The sequence below is a fragment of the Cololabis saira genome, chromosome 20 (assembly GCF_033807715.1).
Source record: "Cololabis saira isolate AMF1-May2022 chromosome 20, fColSai1.1, whole genome shotgun sequence".
In the NCBI taxonomy this organism is placed as follows: Eukaryota; Metazoa; Chordata; class Actinopteri; order Beloniformes; family Belonidae; genus Cololabis; species Cololabis saira.
Genome location: NC_084606.1, coordinates 14,904,025 through 14,923,639, shown reverse-complemented (window position 1 = coordinate 14,923,639; position 19,615 = coordinate 14,904,025). Strand labels below are relative to the sequence as shown.

Genomic DNA, 19,615 nt, shown 5'->3' with positions numbered 1-19,615 from the left:
GAGCTGATCCTTGGTGCAGTCCCACCTCCACCTTGAACTCCGCCGTCAATCTTAGGCCGCGTTCAGACTGCCAGCCAATATCCGATTTTTAGCCCATCCAGATTGAAACTGGATGACTCTTTTGAAGTCTGAACAGTCCCAAACCGCATGAGATCCGATTTTTGCAAACCAGATCGAAACCACCTCCGGGAGGTAGTTTCATATCGCATTCATATCGCATTTGGGCAGTCTCAGTCTGAACAGCTCCAAACACTCAGATCGGTTTTGACTGTCCGTGACGTCACTCTACGCGACGCCAGACCATACCCATGCGCCAAACCACCCGCCCATTTCGAGTTGTGGAGCTACGTTACAGGTATGGAGGAGTCGGAAGATGCCGAAAACAGCAGTCCTTGGACAGAGGAAGAAACGAAATGCCTCATTAATCTGTGGTGAGCTGGCTCCATCTTATTATTGTTTTTGTTGTCGCAATTACATGACGGCACACAATACACGCGCTGGGTGACGCCTCCGCTCCGACGTCGTTGCTACGGCAACCCGTCAGATCAGTCAATGATGTGGCCCAGTCTGAACAGAGCCAGATGCGATTTGGACACTTGCTAAAAAACAGTGTGGCCAGTCAGTCCTGAAAATCGGATATGAGAAGGAATCAGATATGAATCAGTCTGAACGCGGCCTTACAGCACACCTCACCCCTGCCTGTCTTGCACCACTTTAACATGCTTCTTTGCTACTCCAGACGTTCCCATACAATACCATAGCTCCTCCCACACAATGCTGTAATCTCTTACCTACATTATAAGTGCCAAAGACATGAAAAAAGTGGTGACCATTTAGTGCATAAAGTGTCCTGCATTCCACACTCCTTTTTTTGTTTATTGCACCATCCAAGGACTAGAATTTAATGTAATACATTTAAGTGTGCATGCTCCAAACTTCTCCAAACTCCCAACTTCTACTTGTTTTCACTGGTGCATGCGACTGTCATTCTAAACTAGTGTATACAGAAGTTGTATTTATGATACATGATAAAGCAAGTGTACTCTGTTCTGTTCATATGTTGTTTTGACTTCCAGTCCAAATAGATTTGGATTAATTTGTGTAGCAGCATTAGTATCATTCGTCTGACGGTGCCTTAATTCTATGAAATGAAACCTGATGACCCACTTGTCCATTTGCGGATGTCTTTGTGGTGTGATGCTTAAGGTGCACTCATGTGGGGGTATCGGCATCTCCACATCCTACCATGACCTCAATACCTGCCGCACTGACAGACTGAGAACAAAGGTACGCGAGTAATAAGCATGCCAACCTTCATCAGCCTCCTCAAGAACTAAAGGGGCTGATGACCTTTCTTCACCAACTGTATAGTGTTACGTGTCCAAGTGAGGTCCTCGCTGATGCAGACCCCCAGATATTTATAGCTGCTCAACCCCTCCAATTCCTATCCCTGGATAAGCAGTGGCTGATGAGGCCTCCTCTCCTTACTCATTTCCACTATCATCTCCAGGTTGAGGTTGCTGTCCTCACACCCTGTGACAAGGGTGTGCGGCAGACCCAAATACAGCACAATGGCACGGAGTGATCAGTAAAAGTCTTTTTTAAAGCCAACTCAGTGGTACTCAGTGGTAACGATCAGAGTGGCAGGAGAGCGAATACCAGAAAACCAGCTGCTGTGAGCTCTGAGTAGATCTGGAAGAGGAACTGAAACGCTGGTCAGTCATACCCCTTTTACACCAAGCTGGTTCCAGGGCTGGTTCTGGGCTAGAGCCAGACTTAGCACCAGTTCTTTGGTTTTACACAGCCTAAGCACCGGCTCCTGGCTCTCAAAACTGGTGCTACACCAGCCCCAACTCTTTGCTGGGCCAGGCGTAAGAACTGCTTTACGTTGGGGGCTACGTGCTTACGTCAAGGGCTGGGGGCGGGGCTGGGGACGGTGTTACTGAACAACCAAAGCAGAATAAACACGGAAGAGCGCCATTTTTAAACAACGGAGCGTTGAAGACGGCCGTTAACTTAACAGACTGTTAAAATCTAACGTTAAAATGGATGTAAAGCAGAAGCAGCAATGGTCAACTTGCTGGATCGCAAACTTTTGCTGTCCAAGAAAGGCTTGAGAAGCCAGCAGCAACACTTGGGGTGCGTCCCAATACTCCCCCTCGCCCTAGGCTCTGCGTTGATGTACGGGGCGACGAGCGCCGTACGCCGTAATTTCTTAACAGGCGTAGCTACAACTGATAGATTGCATCTATTAAACCAACATTTATTTTCCTAAATTATTTTTTTCATCCAGCGTAATTCTCAACAGAGTTGCAGGTTTCTCCCCCGGGAAGACGGCGCAGGTTGAGCCGGCGTGAGGAGCTGCTGTGCCCCGGGGCTGCCGGCTCTCGAGTCAAATTTCTTAACAGGCGTTATTTGGATAAACTGAGCCCAGGTTGGGGATCTTAAAGGTTACTTTTACGCCTGAAAAAAATATTAAAACTTAATAAATGGCCATATTAACAGCGCTACAGCAGGAATTAAAACAGCTTTTAACTGTCGGCTTCCTCATATGGTGTGACGATCGACGCAGAGCCTACGGCGTAGGTTACGCGGCGACGGGCGCCGTACGCCGTACCCTACGCCGTAGGCTCTGCGTCGATTTAACGCGGAACCATAAATCAGCTCCGGAGCCGGCAGTCACCAGAAATGTGGTGAGCCACGTGGGACAGTTTGTCCTCCTTGGACTCCTCCGATGATGTGGGGTCCTCCCTCTCGTCAGGACCAGCTGTGGGCGTGGCGGTGGAGGTACTGGGACTATTTGCCGCTGAGAGGGTTCTGGAGGGCTGGTCCGGGTGGTGCTTGTGGAAGTTGGTGATGAATCGTGGGTTGACCATAAAACCAGCGGGGACCCATGATCTTGCCTCTGGACCATAACCCTCCCAGTTGACAAGCCCCTCCCACGGTGGCAGGAGCGGCAGGAGCGGATAAGGAGGCGAACAGAGTAGACTAGACCTCCATTGAAGAAGCGGAGAGGCGGGGGTACAGGAGTGGAGGGGACCAGGGGGCTTTCCATCACAGGCTTGATTTTAGACACGTGTAATGTAGGTTGGACCCGCATGGACCGGGGAAGTTTCAGGCGGACTGCAGCAGGGTTGATGATTTTGAGGATGTCGAACGGACCAATGAACTTAGGAGCCAGCTTTTTGGAGTCACCTCGAAGATGAAGGTCCCGGGTTGATAACCAGACCTTCTGCCCCACTCGGTAAGTGGGAGCAGCAGAGCGTCTGCGGTTGGCTGAGGCAGAGTATCAGTCCACAGACCGCTGAAGGGCAGCCATGACCCGGGCCCAGGTGCGCCAACATTGGCGGATGAAAGTCTGTACGGCTGGGAAGTAAACCTTCTCCAGGGCTGGGAACAGGTGGGGTTGATACCTGTAGGCACACTGGAACGGGGAGAGGCCGGTAGATGAGCTGACCGGCGTATCGTGAGCGTACTCCACTCACATTAGTAGTTTGGACCAGGTCGATGGGTGGCTGGCCGACCATGCAACGGAGGGCCACCTCCATCTCCTGGATCTTCCCCTCTGGGGACTGGGGATGGAACCCGTAGAAACAGGCTGGGTGTGGCTCCGATGAGGTTACAGAATTCCCTCCAAAAGGCCGAGGAGAATTGCGGCCCCAGTCGGAGACCACGTTCACAGGGAGGCCATGGAGCCGGAACACGTGTTGGAGGACCAACTCAGCAGTCTCTTTGGCCGACGACAGCTTAGGCAAGGGGAGGAAATGCGCCATCTTGCTGAACCAGTCTACCACTGCGACACCAATTAATTGAAGGACCCATTAGCTCATGGAGACTCCTCCCGGTTGCAATGGGGTTTGACCAGTGGCTACTGTGTCAAGTCCAGACAGCGTGTGTCTCTCCAGCTAGTTGTCACTTGTTAAGGGGTCATGGCAATAGACCAGATCACATCTGATTTAATAATTTAATCCTAGTTTGCAGCCATCTTTTCACCCCCATTATACCTTTTCATAACTCACAGAGCACTCGTTTCAGCACTGTTACCACCTGTTACTGCCTCCGGAAACTATAAAGAGCTGTAACAGCCGAGGAGTTAACTATTATCCTGTTACGCCTCCATTCCATTTACACAGCACTGAAACATATTATTTTACATGACTGCTGTGGCCTATCATAGAATCTAAAATACAAGAAAAGCATGTTGAATTTATGTTTAAATCCATGCAAGTGAGGACCACTGGCAGCAAGTGAAACAGAGTATGAAACATAAAGTTGTTAACTAGGCACACAAGCCTTTGGAATCTGCAAGAGAGAAAACAAACAAACACAGAAACAGGAACAGGCAGAGACAGGCAGACAGACAGGAGGAGACACCCCCCCCGCAGGCAACAGAGGGGACCATGACCATAGGAGGAGGCACCCAGGAAACCTACAGTGTTGGACCAGGATCCAGCTGAGCACCATCCACCTGGCATAGGCCGATCACGTGGCCAAGAGATCCACACCCTCCAGGCCCACAACCCCCACCCGGCGAGAGGCCAGCCTGCTCGGAGAGACGGGACCACCTTGACAGTCGACGCCGGCAGGCCAAAACCCGACCCAATAAAAGCGGGAATCCCAGAGCCAAAGGCATGTCCAGCTGCAAGGGCAGCGGGGGGAAGCGGAGACGAGTGCGAGAACCCCCCGACAAGGAGCCACCCAAACAAGCCCAACAGCAAAGAGCCCCAAACCCAAGTTAGATAACGGACAGCCATTCATCCATCTATCCATCCATTTTCTATACCCGCCTAATCCTTTGCAGGATCATGGGAATCTGCTGAAGCCTATCCCAGCTAATTACAGGCGAGAGGCAGAGGTTCACCCTGGACAGGTCGCTAGTCCATCGCAGGACACCCATTCACACGGACAATCATTCTCAACAGGGGCGGACTGGCCATCTGGCACACTGGGCATCGTCCCGGTGGGCCGTTGACCCAATGTGAGCCGGTCCGGTCCGCTACGTTTTTTTTTTTGTTTTTTTTTCTAAATTCCCTCCAATTGGGCCGGCCGATTGGCTACAGAGGGCTAGCAGTGTATTGCCAGCATCGACATATATTATTGGTCTATTGTTTGTCATTGTCAATCAATCCTGGGCTGACAGGCTCAGAGAGCCCTGACAGTTCTGTCAATCACTGCAGAGCCAGGGTGGGCGGGGCCTCGTAGGGGATGGGCTGCTGCTTGGCCAGTTCAGGAGTAGAGCAGCTTTCAAACTGTTCGGTAACTTGTGGAAAAAAAATGGACAGAATGAAAAAACGCCCAGGTGACGCTGAGAAACAGCGTTTGAAAAAGCGCAAATATCTAAATCACTGGTAAATGTGCTAAATTGACGGACCTATTTGGTGCCGGTGTCAGCACCGCAGCACCAGGAGAAAGCGAGGAGGTCCCGGAGTCGGACCCGACAATGAGGAGCGAGTGGAGGCAGATATGGTAAGTAGCTCCTCAGGGATTGAAGCCGTTATTTTTCTAACTTTGACAATCTAACATGTGACAACATATTAGCTGTTAGTAGTTGTGGTTGATTTTGTTTAAATATGCTGAATTATGATATTATGGGTTATTATTGTTCAGATGATTGAGCTAAGCTAGCTAACAGCTCACGTGGACAGATAGACAGACTTGCAGAGAAGAGTGAGCTGCTTAAAAAGCTGCTCCACTGATAAGGCGAGAAATATTTATTAATATTATTGTTATTATCACACATTGTCATGGTTAATCATTTATAATCATTATGGATGTAGTAATTCATTATTTTTCATTTTAATGATTCTTTTCAGAAGTTTTATTGTGCTTATGTGTTGATCCTTAATAGTGTGATCGTGTACACTAAATTATCAATTACTCTCCATTTCAGGTTGTTCTGATATATTTGAGAGTCGTTTTCTCTCTGTTCTACATGCAGACTTGTTATCTCATTTGGGACCACTGTTAGAATTTGGTAAGTTTATCATGTATTTTTTATTTTTTTTTTATCCCGGTTTTTCCCCATTTTATCACCCAGTGCTCCTACCTAACAGTCCTGGGCATTGCCATCCTCTACCAACCCCGGGAGGGCCCTGCACTGAGCTCAGGTCTCCTCCTTAACCTGAGGAGTGAGTAGGCCGCATCTTTTAACCAGACAGGGTGGGGTTTCTCCGCCCGGACGTAGCGCGTGGAAGGATCACGTTATTCCGGCCGGATCCTCCCCACCCCATCTGGCGCCCCGGTTGGCCAGAGGGGGCATGTGTAGCCCAAAACTGTGTGCATGTTTTTGTGAGGGTAGCTCCCATTAGCTACCCATCTATCATGTATTTTTTAATGTTGTATAAATTCATACTTCATAATTATAATAATAAAAGTTTTAAAAGAAACGCACATCCAAAAAGTAAAAAAAAAAAAACATTGTCTTTATTTTTCAGACTTAAAGCAGCACAACGTAACTTTCAGCTTTTGTTGAGTTTAGCGGCATCTTTTGGACAAAAGCGGTAGTGCTTTACCAGAAAGAACACTACGTTTCCCATGAGCACCAGCGCGTACTGCCGGAAAGATCCTGTCCCGTCGCGTGCATTTGTTTTGATCAGAGAAGACGGGACGGACTTTTCTGTTTCACCAAGTGAACAGACGGAACGCAAAAAAAGATGTTAAACTGCTGGAAAGGAACTGGAATTATCGGGATATGTGCTTTATTTGTTCACTGCTATCAACTTTTTTATTGATAAAGTAAACTCTGTCAGGCAGGCTACCAGCAATTATTCGGGTACGGATTTATCTGCTTCCCCGGCCCATTCCGCTGTATTGGACCACTTTCAACTGGTTTCTCTCTCCTCCCTTGATGACATCATGAAGTCTTTGAAGCCTACTAACTGTCCTCTGGATGTTATTCCGGCCAAAATTTTAAAGAGTTCTTTTAATACTGTTGGGCCCAGTCTTGTGATGCTTATCAATGCCTGTCTTAATTTAGGAGCAGTCCCAGCTGCCTTTAAACATGCCGTGGTTAGGCCCCTTTTAAAGAAAACGCATCTTGACTCCTCAGTTTTGTCAAATTTTAGACCAGTCTCTCATTTGCCTTTTCTGTCTAAGGTTTTAGAAAAAGTTGTTTTTACCCAGTTAAGATCATTTCTGGAGAACAACTCTGTTTTTGAAAAGTTTCAGTCTGGGTTCAGGTCTCGTCACAGCACTGAGTCTGCCTTGTTAAAGGTGCACAATGATATTGCCCTGTCTGTTGATGTCAAGTGCCCTATTGTCTTAGTGCTGCTAGATCTCACAGCAGCTTTTGATACAGTCGACCACACAGTCCTTCTGTCATGCCTGAAACATTATGTTGGCCTTCACAGCACTGTACTCAAGTGGTTTACGTCATATCTGTCAGATAGAACCTTCTCCGTTATGCTTGGTGATTCCTGCTCCTCCTGTGCCTCCCTCTCATGCGGCGTCCCGCAAGGTTCTATTCTAGGCCCACTTCTTTTTTCATTATATATGTTGCCACTTGGGTCCATTATAGCCAGACATAACTTATCATTTCATTGTTATGCAGATGATCTACAGATCTATCTGCCACTGAAGCCTAAAGTCACTAGTGCACAAAGCTCCCTGCTGGAATGCATTGCTGACATCAAACAGTGGTTGGCACGCAATTTTTTACATTTAAATGAGGACAAAACGGAGTGCATTTTGTTTGGTGACACCGTGACGGCTGACTTTGGCTCTTTGTCCGGATCTTTTAGTCCCAAAGTTAGGAATCTGGGAGTTATTTTTGATAGCTTTTTAAAATTTGACCGACAAGTGGACAATGTCGTGAGGACAAGTTTTTATCAATTGCGTCTTTTAACCAAAGTCAAAACATTTTTGAGTCGTCACGACATGGAGAGAGCTATCCATGCTCTAGTCAGCTCCAGATTGGACTATTGCAATGCACTTTATGTTGGCATTGCCCAATCCTCTTTTAGCCGTCTTCAGCTGGTACAAAATGCAGCTGCCCGTCTTTTAACGAACACACCCAGACGAGAGCACATCACCCCGGTCCTCTATTCCCTTCACTGGCTGCCTGTTCGTTTTAGAGTTGATTTTAAACTTTTAATGTTTGTTTTTAAAGCTCTTAACGGCCTTGCCCCTCCTTATTTATCGGAGATTTTAACAGTGCGTGAGCCTGGCAGAGCTCTGAGGTCCTCCAACCAACGTTTGTTGGAAGTGCCCAGGTCAAAGCAGAAGCGCTGGGGTGACCGAGCCTTTTCAGTTGCCGGCCCCAGGCTCTGGAATAAGCTCCCCTGTGAATTACGCACCATCTCTGACCTTGGCCTTTTTAAATCTAAAATTAAAACTTATTTATTCAGGGTGGCTTTTAATACCCAGTAGTGTGGCGACACTTTTTATACTTGATGTTTTTATATGTTCATATGTTTTATTCTTGTTTTATTTTGTTGTATGTTATGTAAAGCACTTTGGTTCACCTTGAGGTCGATGTAAGGTGCTATACAAATAAAGTTTACATTACATTACATTACATCAAGAAATATGACTTTCCTTTGTAGTATGCATGAGAGAAGACGGCGCGAGATTTGTGGACTTCTATGTGGTGTCCGCTGATGATGTAGTGGGCTGGTCTAGACAGAAAATGCCAGGGCTGAATTTTTGTCCCAGTCCACCCCTGATTCTCAATCAAGTCTTTATGCATTCACGGCACCATCATCGTTATTGACCTTGAACTTAAGATTGCACGACTCGGGAAGTCCCGACCAGCAACAACTGATGCACAGTTGTTGCAGTGCTGCAAAAAGAGAAGAACTTAAGAAGAATTGCAGGACATGAGCCAAAGCTACAGTTGATCTCAAATCTGACACAGTTTTTATGTGAAGCATGTTTTATTTTTTTCTCTTTTTCTCTTCTCTTTGCAAAGGAGAGCTGCAATGTCAATTTTACTTGTTCAGCGGCAACAAAGACATCTAATCTACACCTTAATTGATCCAAATTACTCATCAATCAATCGTTTGTATAAATTGTTTTAAATGTCAGTTTTAATTGTTATCGCTCTATAAACACAGACATCACATAAGAACCTTATTGAAATATATTTGGTATCACAACTTTATTTAACTGAAAAAGCTGCACATCAGAGATTTAAATAAAGACCAGTCACGTAAAGCAGAGAGGAGACCAGTACAGTGAAACTCAACACAGGAGCAAATAAGGGACAGTGACAGTGATGATATATATATATGTATATATATATATATATATATATATATATATATATATATATATATATATATATATATGTATATATGTATATATATATATATATATATATATATATATATATATATATATATATGAATAAAATAAGAGTTTATGAACTTGCAACTGAATACACTCACGTCCAGCATTTCAGGCATTTTTGATCTAAAACACTCATATAGGACTAAATGGAGATGACTGTAAATCTACAAAGAGTAAATCCTCATTTGAGATGATGACCAATGTTTAATTTGATATTTATTATTATGGGTTTAAAATATTAAGTCATATGTAAAGAAATAAAAAAGAGATAAAACTAAATGTTTTAATCAAGAAACCTTCTGCTTGAGACCGAAAACACAATATAGGAGCTTAAAATTTCTCAGTTTAGCGCAAACTTAAGTTTTTATCTTTTTGCTGCAGAACAAAGGTGAAGTACAAAGGGAGTTTTATCTACCTGGATATCAAACATTTATTCCTTGAACAGCTAAACAAGTTCAGCACTACAGCCGTACACTGGAATAAACACAATCGCTGTTGGTGGTGCTCCTCTGTCTTCTGGATCTGTTGGCTTGGTTAAGCTCTAAAGCAGCATATTGTGGACTAGCTGTGTCTTGATTGGGACACTAGAAAAAAAAAAGAATTAATTAAAAAGAAAGATGAGAAAATGAACTTTGGCAATAAAACCTAATCAGCCTTTCAGCTTGGAATCTAAAAGGTCAAGTCTTACCCCTGTGCTTGCTGCGGGTGGAGCTGGAAACCTTTCCTCTAGTTGTGAGAAACAGAAAGAAGTCTGTTATTGAAAAGACATGTTGAGAGGATACGGAGAGAAACAGCCTTTACAGTCTGCATTTTTGTACCTGCAGATTGAATTATTTTGCTCATCTTGTACATTTGGAAAATAAGTACAACTGCCAGGATGGAGGTGAACGTCAAGGTTCCAGTCAAGAAATACACCAGAACAGAGTCACCTGCTGAGAGCCAGACAACAGAAACAGATTTCAGCTTTTAACTTGGTCTTCATAGAAACTTTAATTGAATATCTTTATGGACTACAAACGTTAAGTCATCAGTACATGTACTGTACTCACATGTGAAGTCCAGTTTGGTCTGGTTTCCAAACAGTATGTGTCCACATGAAGCAACAGCACAGTAGTAGGTCCCAGCATGAGACACATTCAGGTTTTTCATCGGCAGGTGGTACATACAAGTGTGAATTTCTGAGGCAGATTTCCTCTCACACTGATCATTCCTGGCTCCATGAGTGTAAATGAGGGCTGGATGAGGTTTTTCAGACTCTTTGAACCAATAAACACTGTGTTCTCCTCCACAGCTCCCAGCGTGTACTGTGCAGTTCAGAGACACAGAGTCTCCTGGCTGGATGGTCTCAGATGACGACTGATGGATCAACGCCTGGATGTTTAAATCTGAATCCTTCACAGTGACTGTTTTACCCTCTGCAAAATCCAAAATGATTACACTTCGAGCTGCACAGTAGTATGTGGCTGAGTCTGAAAGGTTCAGATCTGAAATTGTTAAGTGGTGATTACTTTTTTTTATGTCCAGAGTGAAGCGTGAATTGTTCTTGGAAATTTCATTAAAGGTGACTGTCATGCCTTTTATGTAAAAAGTTGAGATGCGCTTAGGTTTTTCTCCCAGAGGTTGCATGTACCAGTAAAGCCACGTTGGATTATTATTATAGTTACATTTCAAAGTCACATGGTCTCCAATATGAGCTGATATAAAACCAGTTTCTTGATGAACCATTGAAGATGATGTCAGATGGATCTTCTGAGCTGAAGGGAAATCAGTAAAGTGAATGAAAAAAAAAACATACAGTCAATATGTTTTACCGAATCAGCATAACCATTATATAAAAGGAAAACATTAAATTTGTATAAAAAAAAAAGTCAAAACTCACCCATCTTCCCTAGAAATAAATACGTCAAACAGAAGACAAAGTGTGCAGATGTCATCGTGCGAGATTCACACATTGTATGATAAGAAGGCTGAACCTATCTTCACTCTTAAGCGACAAGACTGCGTTTGATTGGCTGACCAGAAGTGACACATTGGTGTTGTAGAGCTGCATGGCCCTGGGAACAAAAGAGTTCCTCAGCCTGTTTGATGAGCATGCCAGTGACAGGAGTCTGTCACTGAATATGCTTCTCTGTTTATTGAGAGCACTGTGCAGTGGGTGGTGTTCATTCTCCATGATATTCAGCAGCCTGCTCAGGTTCCTGCTGAGACACTAATGGCGCTTTTCCACTAGTACCTACTCAGCCCGACTCGACTCACTTGGCCTCGGTTTTGCACTTTTCCACTAGGGGTCGTGGCGTGCCGAGTAGATACTTTTCTGTAACTACTCTGCTGAGGTTCTAAGCGGCTGAGTCGGGCTGTACATCATCACACTACACCACCGATTGGTCAGGGGGATGAGAGTCAGACATCTGAGTCCGGATGTGACATCAGTGAAAGAGCAACTCGCGGCTTCTTGTTCATTTTATTCGACAAGCAATAGCAGCTCAAAAGTCTGTTTGGTGATCCAACTCTGAGGTGCAGATGTTCATAAACCTGGTGGCTGAGGAGAGAATTAAAAAGGGATCTAGACGGGCGATAAGGAACAACCACATCTACCAGGAGCTCTGTCACTTCATAGCTGCTCGCGGCTACCAACAAACTAAAAAAAATTAAAAAGCGTCACCGCTTGAAACTTCTCTCACTCTCATTTTTTAACTTGATATCGAACATAAGCCACAGACCGTGCAGCACATATATCATCTCCTCCATGTTCTACATCTTCAGTATTGTCTTCTTCGCTTAGATCACACAATCAAATATGTCACAGCAGCTTCGCTCCAACTCGCCCACTTCTGATCTGGGTATTGAAAAGAAACAAGGGTAAGGCGAGTCAAGTCGAGTCGAGCTGAGTAGGTACTAGTGTAAAAGTGCCATATGTACGTTTATATGCACTAACAGAAAGTTGAATTATTGCGTTAATCCGACCAATAACTAATTTTTAACAAACTAAGGTGTATACACCTTGGGCTGTAGTCAAACCAAACTGAAGCTATTGAGATCGAGCTTTTAGTGCCAGATAATGGAATTCCTATTTGGAGTTATTTTGGCATTGTAATGAAGCGTATTTTGTTACTTGTATATTTTTCACATATGGCAACTTAATTTATTTGCACAACAACGTAGGTGATAGTAATAATCTCACATTGTACTTGAGTCACAATAGCACTTAATTTGCCATGATTTGCACAATAGATTTATCAAATTGCACATTTTTTAACTTTATTTATTGAATGTGCGTGCAGGCTTTTGGGAAAGCTTGTGACCGCAGTTGATTGGGTGCCGTCGGGCAGGTGCAGGAGTGCGCAATTCATCTTCTGCTGCAAGAGGAGAAGAAAGTTAAGCTCTGCCAAAGTTGCACATTATGAACACATGAAGTGCAAACAGCAAGCAATTTAGAAATATTTGTGAATATGCGTGTGAAGTTTCATCAGTGGGAAGTGACCAAGTTAGTGCTGTGGGGAGAAAATACGTTGTTTGTGTTTAACACTTACCTTTCCGGTCCGGTGTCTGCTCCAGGGTGCGTGGCCAAAAGATTCCCCTAGAAGCACGGCGCCATCATAAAGATTCCGGGAGAGACCCGGGACTCCCCCTTCCGGAAGTGTTAAGCTCTCTGACCCTTTTTGTACAGTGCGTCGGTATTGGCTGACCAGTCCAGTTTATTGTCCAGGAGTACACCCAGGTACTTGTAGGAGTTGACCACCTCCACAACGACCCCCTCAATGGTGACTGGTGGCAGTGCAGGCTGAGGCCTCCTGTAGTCCACCACCAACTTCTTGGTTTTGGTGGCGTTCAACTGCACATGGTTTAGCATGCACCACTGTACAAAACTATCCACCAGGCTCGGATACTCTCCCTCCCGTCCATCCCTGATACACTCCACAATCGCAATCATCAGAGAACTTCTGGTTGTGGCAAGACTCCGTGTTGTACTTGAAGTCAGAGGTGTACAGGGTGAACAGGGCGGGTGAGTGCACGGTCCCCTGTGGAGTCCCAGTGCTGCAGACCAGGGTCTCGGGGGGTGATGGTGTGGGGGTTGAGGAGAGCAATGTGCAGGTAGCCGCAGCTGATGGGGGAGGTGCAGGAGAAGGTGATGAGCAGCCGTTAGCACCTGGAGCAGGGCAATCAATCCTATTGTAAAAATAGTCACGCTGGTTCGCTCTCACCACATCCCCCTCTACAGGGCTGCTGCTCTTCTTGCAGCCTGTGATGGTTTTCATGCTATCCCAGACTTCTCTCATGTTGTTTTCCTGCAGCTTCAACTCAACCTTCCGTCTGTAAGCCTCCTTTGCCTCCTTCAGGCTCGTCTTCAACTCACCCTGCACACGCCTCAGCTCTGCTTGGTCCCCCGCTTTGAATGCCCTCTTTTTCTTGTTTAGTAGATGTTTAACACTGCTGGTAATTCACGGTTGTAGCAGTGTGAGTGCCACGGGGGCCCGACCGACAGGATGGAGAGACCCGGAGTTTCGTGCAGACCCTTTTATTTACCCAAATCACACACACGCAGTGCACAAGCACCTTCACAGCAGCTTCACAGGCCCCTTTCTGCTGTGCAGCTATGCCTTATGAAGGCCGGCAGGGTGGAGAGGCTGATTGGGCCCACTTGTGCCCTAATCAGCCTGAGTGGCTGCAGCTCCTCCACCCTGCCACAACGGTTTATTAGAATTAGGATTGTGTTTGTTGTCATTGTACCAGTACAACGAAATTGGCAGTACAAACCCTAAAAGTGCAGAATAAAAAACCCTTAAAGTGCAGAATAATTTAACATTAAAAGCATATAAACAATAGGGTAGCAAGACACTGAGCAAAGATAGGCACATACGCATGTCATTACTCTAACACAGATGGAGGTTTATAGATAAAGGTTTTTGCGGTGTTAAGCACTGTTATAGCCTATAGCCACTGTTTTTAAGTCTGTTGGTCCGAGCCTTCAGAGACCTGAAATGTCTGCCCTGAATGTCTCAGAATGTTTTTAGCCGTACTAAGACAGCAGGGGCTGTACAGTTCTTCCAGGGTGGGTAGTGAGCAGCCAATGATCTTTTGGGCTGTGTTAACAACCCTTTGGAGGCATTTCTGGTCAGCCACTGTGCAGGTGGCAAACCCCACACAAATGCAGTAAGTCAGGATGCTTTCTATGGAGCAACGATAGAATGACACCAAAAGTTTCTGAATCAAATTTTTATTCCTGAGAACTCTCAGAAAGTAGAGTCTCTTTTGTGCTTTCTTGATGGTGGATGTGGTGTTAATGTTCCAAGTAAAGTCCTCCTGTATGTGCACACCGAGAAATCTGTTACCCTCTCCACCTGTTTTCCCCCGATGAATAGGGGTTGAGTGTCTGTTTTGGCTTTCCTCCTGAACTCTTTGACCAGCTCCTTGGTCTTGGAGGTGTTCAGAACAAGGGTATTGTCTGAGCACCACATTGACAGCTGCTCCACCTTGTCCCTGTAAGCCGACTCATCTCCCCCAGTGATGAGCCCCACTCTTATCTGGGCCATAAAGCCTCTGAGTTCTTTTGTTCTCACTGAAGGAGACGAAATCTCGTCCACCATTTTGAATCAGGTGAGATTCAATCACCATGTGACTTCGTCAGCCATCTTTTCTTTAGCCACACCACGTGTATGAACAGCCATCGTGACTGTCAGGGCTGGTGTGGTGAGGACCCAGATGCAGAAGAGCGAGAGGCAGGAGTTCAACAAAAAAGGGTTTATTTTACAAAAAGGCAAGAAACAAAAACCAAAAGCGCTGCTTGGCAGGATCAAAAGTCACACAGAAACCGGGATCAAAAAACTAGAGCAAAAACTTGGCAGGACACATGGAGGAAAGAAACAGGACAGAACCACAAGGAGCAAGGGAAAGACAAGACCAGATCTACACAAGGGGGTAACGAGACACAGGTGTGAACAATCAGGGCAGATGGAAGACAGGCGGGGCAAAACAGAAACACAAACTGGGGGAAATGTCAACCACTGACATAACCCCCCCCCCCCAAGGGACAGATCCCAGATGTCCCCTATGGACAGATCACCCAGGGCGGGTGGAGGGGGCCTGGAGAAGGGCCCAGGCCAACACACGGCCAAAGTTCCGGGGGCCGTCCTCGGGACCGGACAGACTGGCGATACAGCTCGGGGTGTCGTCCTCGAGGCCGGGCAGACCGGCGAGATAGCTCGGGGGGTTGTCCATGAGGCCTAGGCTTGGGCCTTGGTGTGGGGCCTGGACGACTTGGCGCGGGACCTGGAAGACTTGGCGTGGGGCCTGGAAGACTTGGCGCGGGGCCTGGAAGACTTGGCGCGGGGCCTGGAAGACTTGGCGCGAGGCATGGAAGACTTGGCGGGGGGCTTGGACGACTTGGCAGGGAACCTTGACTTGGCGGGGAACCTTGACTTGGCGGGGAACTCAGGATACGAGTAGCCGGCTGAGGGGGAACCCGGGTCCGTGGCGCTGGCTGCGGGGGAACCCGGGTCCATGGCGCTGGCTGCAGGGGAACCCGGGTCCGTGGCGCTGGCTGCGGGGGAACCCGGCTCCGTGGCGCTGGCTGCAGGGGAACCCGGGTCCGTGGCACTGGCTGCGGGGGGTCTGGGACCATCACCGGAGCAGGGGCTGATGCGTCCAGGACCACCACCGCCGGTGCGCCCAAGACCACCGCCGGAACAGCGGCTAGCTGGGGCTGGCGTCGACGCCGTCGTCGTCGGTGTCGCTCCAGAGCCTGAATGCTCCTGGGGCCACCCCGAGCCAGGCGTGTTCCCCAGAAGAGGGATTCCAGCTCATCCGGATGCCGCCAACCAGGAATAGTGAGTTCCGCCTCCCGGTACACGATGTCCCAGAAGGCGGAACTCTCTCCCGCTGGGTCCATACTGGTGGTTCCGTTCTGTCAGGGCTGGTGTGGTGAGGACCCAGATGCAGGAGAGCGAGAGGCAGGAGTTCAACAAAAAAGGGTTTATTTTACAAAAAGGCAAGAACCATAAATCAAAAGCGCTGCTTGGCAGGATCAAAAGTCACACAGAAACCGGGATAAAAAAACTAGAGCAAAAACTTGGCAGGACAGATGGAAGGTAAGGGGGTAAGGTAATCTTTATTGTCTCCCTTGAGAGAAATTTGTCTTGGACAAAACTAGAGACTCCAGGCGCCACATATATAACAAAACATATAAAATCACAATAAACAAATAACACATCGTCATATCCCCCCGCTCTTTGCATGCCCCCCCGCAATGTCCTGAAAACACCTCTACACAAAAGAAAAAACCCTTGCTACAGCAACATTATTGCACTTCCCTCTATACATACAGCAGCATACTCGTTATTGCACATCCCTCTACACATACAGGAGCAGCACACTTGTTATTGCACATCCCTCTAGACATACAAAAGCGTGCTCATTATTGCACATCCCTCCATTCATATAGCAGCACACGTTATTGCACATCCCTCGATACATACAACAGCACACGTTATTGCACATTCCGCCTTTCCCACACACACACACACACACACACACACACACACACACACACACACACACACACACACAGCTCATTTCCTGTTATTGAGTAACTTAATTGATGATGGAATAAATGAGAATTTATATCTATTGAGCTTACAGCTTGGCAACCTATACCTTCTGCCTGAAGGCATCAACTCATATTCCCTGTGCAGGATGTGATTTGGGTCTGAGATGATTTTTTGACCTTCCTTCATAAGGGTTTGTTCAAATATCTCCTGCAGGGATGATGGAGGCAGTATACCAATTATTTTCCCTGCATTTTTGATCAGATTTTGGAGTTGTACTTTACATTTAATGGTCAGGTCAGGAGGAAAGAAACAGGACAGAACCACAAGGAGCAAGAGAAAGACAAGACCAGATATGTGTGTGTGTATGCGTGGGGGGTGGGGTCGTATGGGATGTTTTAAATTGTACTTTTGATTGTTATTTTATCTCTGTATGTAAAGCACCATGAGTTGCACTTACACTGCATGAGTTGGTGCTATATAAATAAATAAAGTTTAAGTTTAAGTTTAAGATATACACAAGGGGGTAACGAGACACAGGTGTGAACAATCAGGGCAGATGGAAGACAGGTGGGGCAAAACAGAAACACAAACTGGGGGAAATGTCAACCACTGACAGTGACACACACACACACCATGTATATAATCTGAAGTTTGTGTTTTATGTTTAGTTAGTTGTTTGCCTATGTGCAGTTTAGGTATCAGAACTTTGTCCCAAGTGTTATTTCACTATCTTTTAACACTTGTGTAAATAAATTATAATTAATTTGAACGAAAGACGTTCTTTGTGTTTATTTTGCACATATTTGTTACATTTGCTGGTTGCAGAGGCCTGTGCACTCTTTCCTTCACTGTTATTCTGTAACGCCACCCCTGGCAACAGGCTGGCATGCATAGAATAACTACTTTAAGACTGATTGTGCTGTTTAGTTATTATTTCCTGATAATTCAGGTGCTGCCCCATTTGGATTTATTAATTTTGATGATTAATTTTGATACGTAATCTTCATTATTAATTATTAATAACTGTCATAAGCAGTGATGGGCAGAAACGCGTTAGAAGTAACGCATTACTGTAATCCGATTACTTTTTTCAAGTAACAAGTAAAGTAAGGGATTACAATTGCAAAAACAGTAATTAGATTACCTTTACTTTTCTGAAAGAAGGCTGTGTTACTGCGTTACTAAATGCAGTATTTGTTTTGTGAAAATATCTCATGACTTTGCGCCGCTCATACTGACGTATGGCGCAAAGTCAGTGGTAAACCAGAGACGACATGGAGTGCGAGAGAGAGCAGGAGCATGCAGCGTTTAACGCCTGGAATTACAGACATTATTTTGAGTTTGACTCGGTCAAAAGTGATAAAAACATTCTCGTCCGCTGTAAAGTCTGTGTGGGAGGAAAGGAAACCCCCGGATTCCTCCTCCCCCACTGGTGCTGCAGCGCCGGCTGCCTCATCAGACTCCAGCGGGAGAACTGCCGGTGGCCCCTCTGCTGCTAAACAGGTGAAACTAGATGTAAGACCAACAAGACTTAGTGCAGCTGAATTGAAGAAGCTTGTCGCAGGTTATATTGTAGTTCAAGTCAGAGAGAGCTGTATTTTGCCCGACGCAATGTGCATAAATTTAAGACTGAAAATAATAAAAACAAGTTTAAAAATAGACTGTTTCATTTACTTATTGTCATTTAATTTTATATGGTGGAATATGCACAAAGAATAGAATTAAACTGAAAGTTCTATTGTTTTATATTGTTCCAGTAAAGTGTATTCAGGTTGTGCATCATGTTTTTGAAAAGTAACTAAGTAAAGTAACTAGTAATGTAACCAATTACTTTTGAAAATAAGTAATCAGTAAAGTAACAGATTACTTTTTTGGTTCAGTAATCAGTAATCAGTAACTAATTACTTTTTCAAAGTAACTTGACCAACACTGGTCATAAGACAATTATTAACACTCCAATAACTGAACCAGCACTCCCTTTGTTGCACAACACTGATCAGCTGCCATCTTGGACCCTCACGTTATGTCAGCACCAACAGGGTTGATCGCTATCTTGTTCCACCCCCTTTTTAATGTATCTTCTACACACAAATACACACACATGGACCGACAGCTGATCTTCAGACTGGTTGTGCTGTTTTATTAATGAATATATGCCCTTTTCCCAAGATGAATGTGTATTGTGTGCTTACTGTCTCGAACGTGTTTCTCTTCATTTGTTATCTCATAACAATCCCTGGTTTAATGTCTTTGTGTGCATCTATTTCCTGACTTCTCATCACACAAACTGTTTGTGGCAGGGTGCGTGCCACGGGGGCCCGCCCGAAGGATGGAGAGACACGGAGTTCAGTGCAGACCCTCTTTTATTTATCAAACACCCAGACCACCCACACACAGTGCATAAGCACCTCCGACTGACAGCAGCTCCTCCGACCCTTTTCTGCTCTCCAGCTCTGCGTTATAAAGGCAGGCCGGGTGGAGGCGTGGCAGCCACTCAGGTGGATGGGACACAGGTGCGTGTCCCGTCAACCTCTCCACCCGGCCACACTGTTCTTCCTGAACCTGATTCTTTTTGAATTGTCTTTATTTTTACAAATCTGTTTTTGTAATTCTTCTGTTGTCTACCCATGCATGCATGGGGCTTAAATCAAAGTGAAGATTTGATGCAACCAGATGGCTTATTATGAGTTGGTCTTTCATGAGTGCGCTTTTTATGAAGAAATATGTAAGAAACTGTACTGAACTGAAGGAAATGCATTTTGTGAAACCACATCTGTCCCACG

General features: G+C 45.6%; 1 protein-coding gene across 1 annotated transcript; it reads right to left on the bottom strand.

Moving 5' to 3' along the window:
- Positions 1–9,367: 9,367 nt before the first annotated feature.
- LOC133420275 (uncharacterized) lies at positions 9,368–11,229 on the bottom strand. The gene is made up of 5 exons (XM_061709931.1): positions 11,168–11,229; positions 10,338–11,042; positions 10,107–10,220; positions 9,977–10,014; positions 9,368–9,872 (listed from the first exon to the last, which is right to left on the bottom strand). The coding sequence occupies exons 1-5, from the start codon at positions 11,220–11,222 to the stop codon at positions 9,750–9,752; spliced, it is 1,035 nt and encodes a 344-aa protein (XP_061565915.1). The 5' UTR covers positions 11,223–11,229; the 3' UTR covers positions 9,368–9,749.
- Between the last annotated feature and the right edge of the window lie 8,386 nt (positions 11,230–19,615).

Bases quoted from the DNA above. Each gene is read 5' to 3' on its own strand.
- LOC133420275 (XM_061709931.1), bottom strand. From the start codon at position 11,222: ATGACATCTGCACACTTTGTCTTCTGTTTGACGTATTTATTTCTAGGG. The intron at 10,015-10,106 runs GTACAAAAATGC...TCTCACAACTAG, and splicing joins CAAAATAATTCAATCTGCAG to AGGAAAGGTTTCCAGCTCCA. The intron at 9,873-9,976 runs GTAAGACTTGAC...TTTTTTTTCTAG, and splicing joins CACCCGCAGCAAGCACAGGG to TGTCCCAATCAAGACACAGC.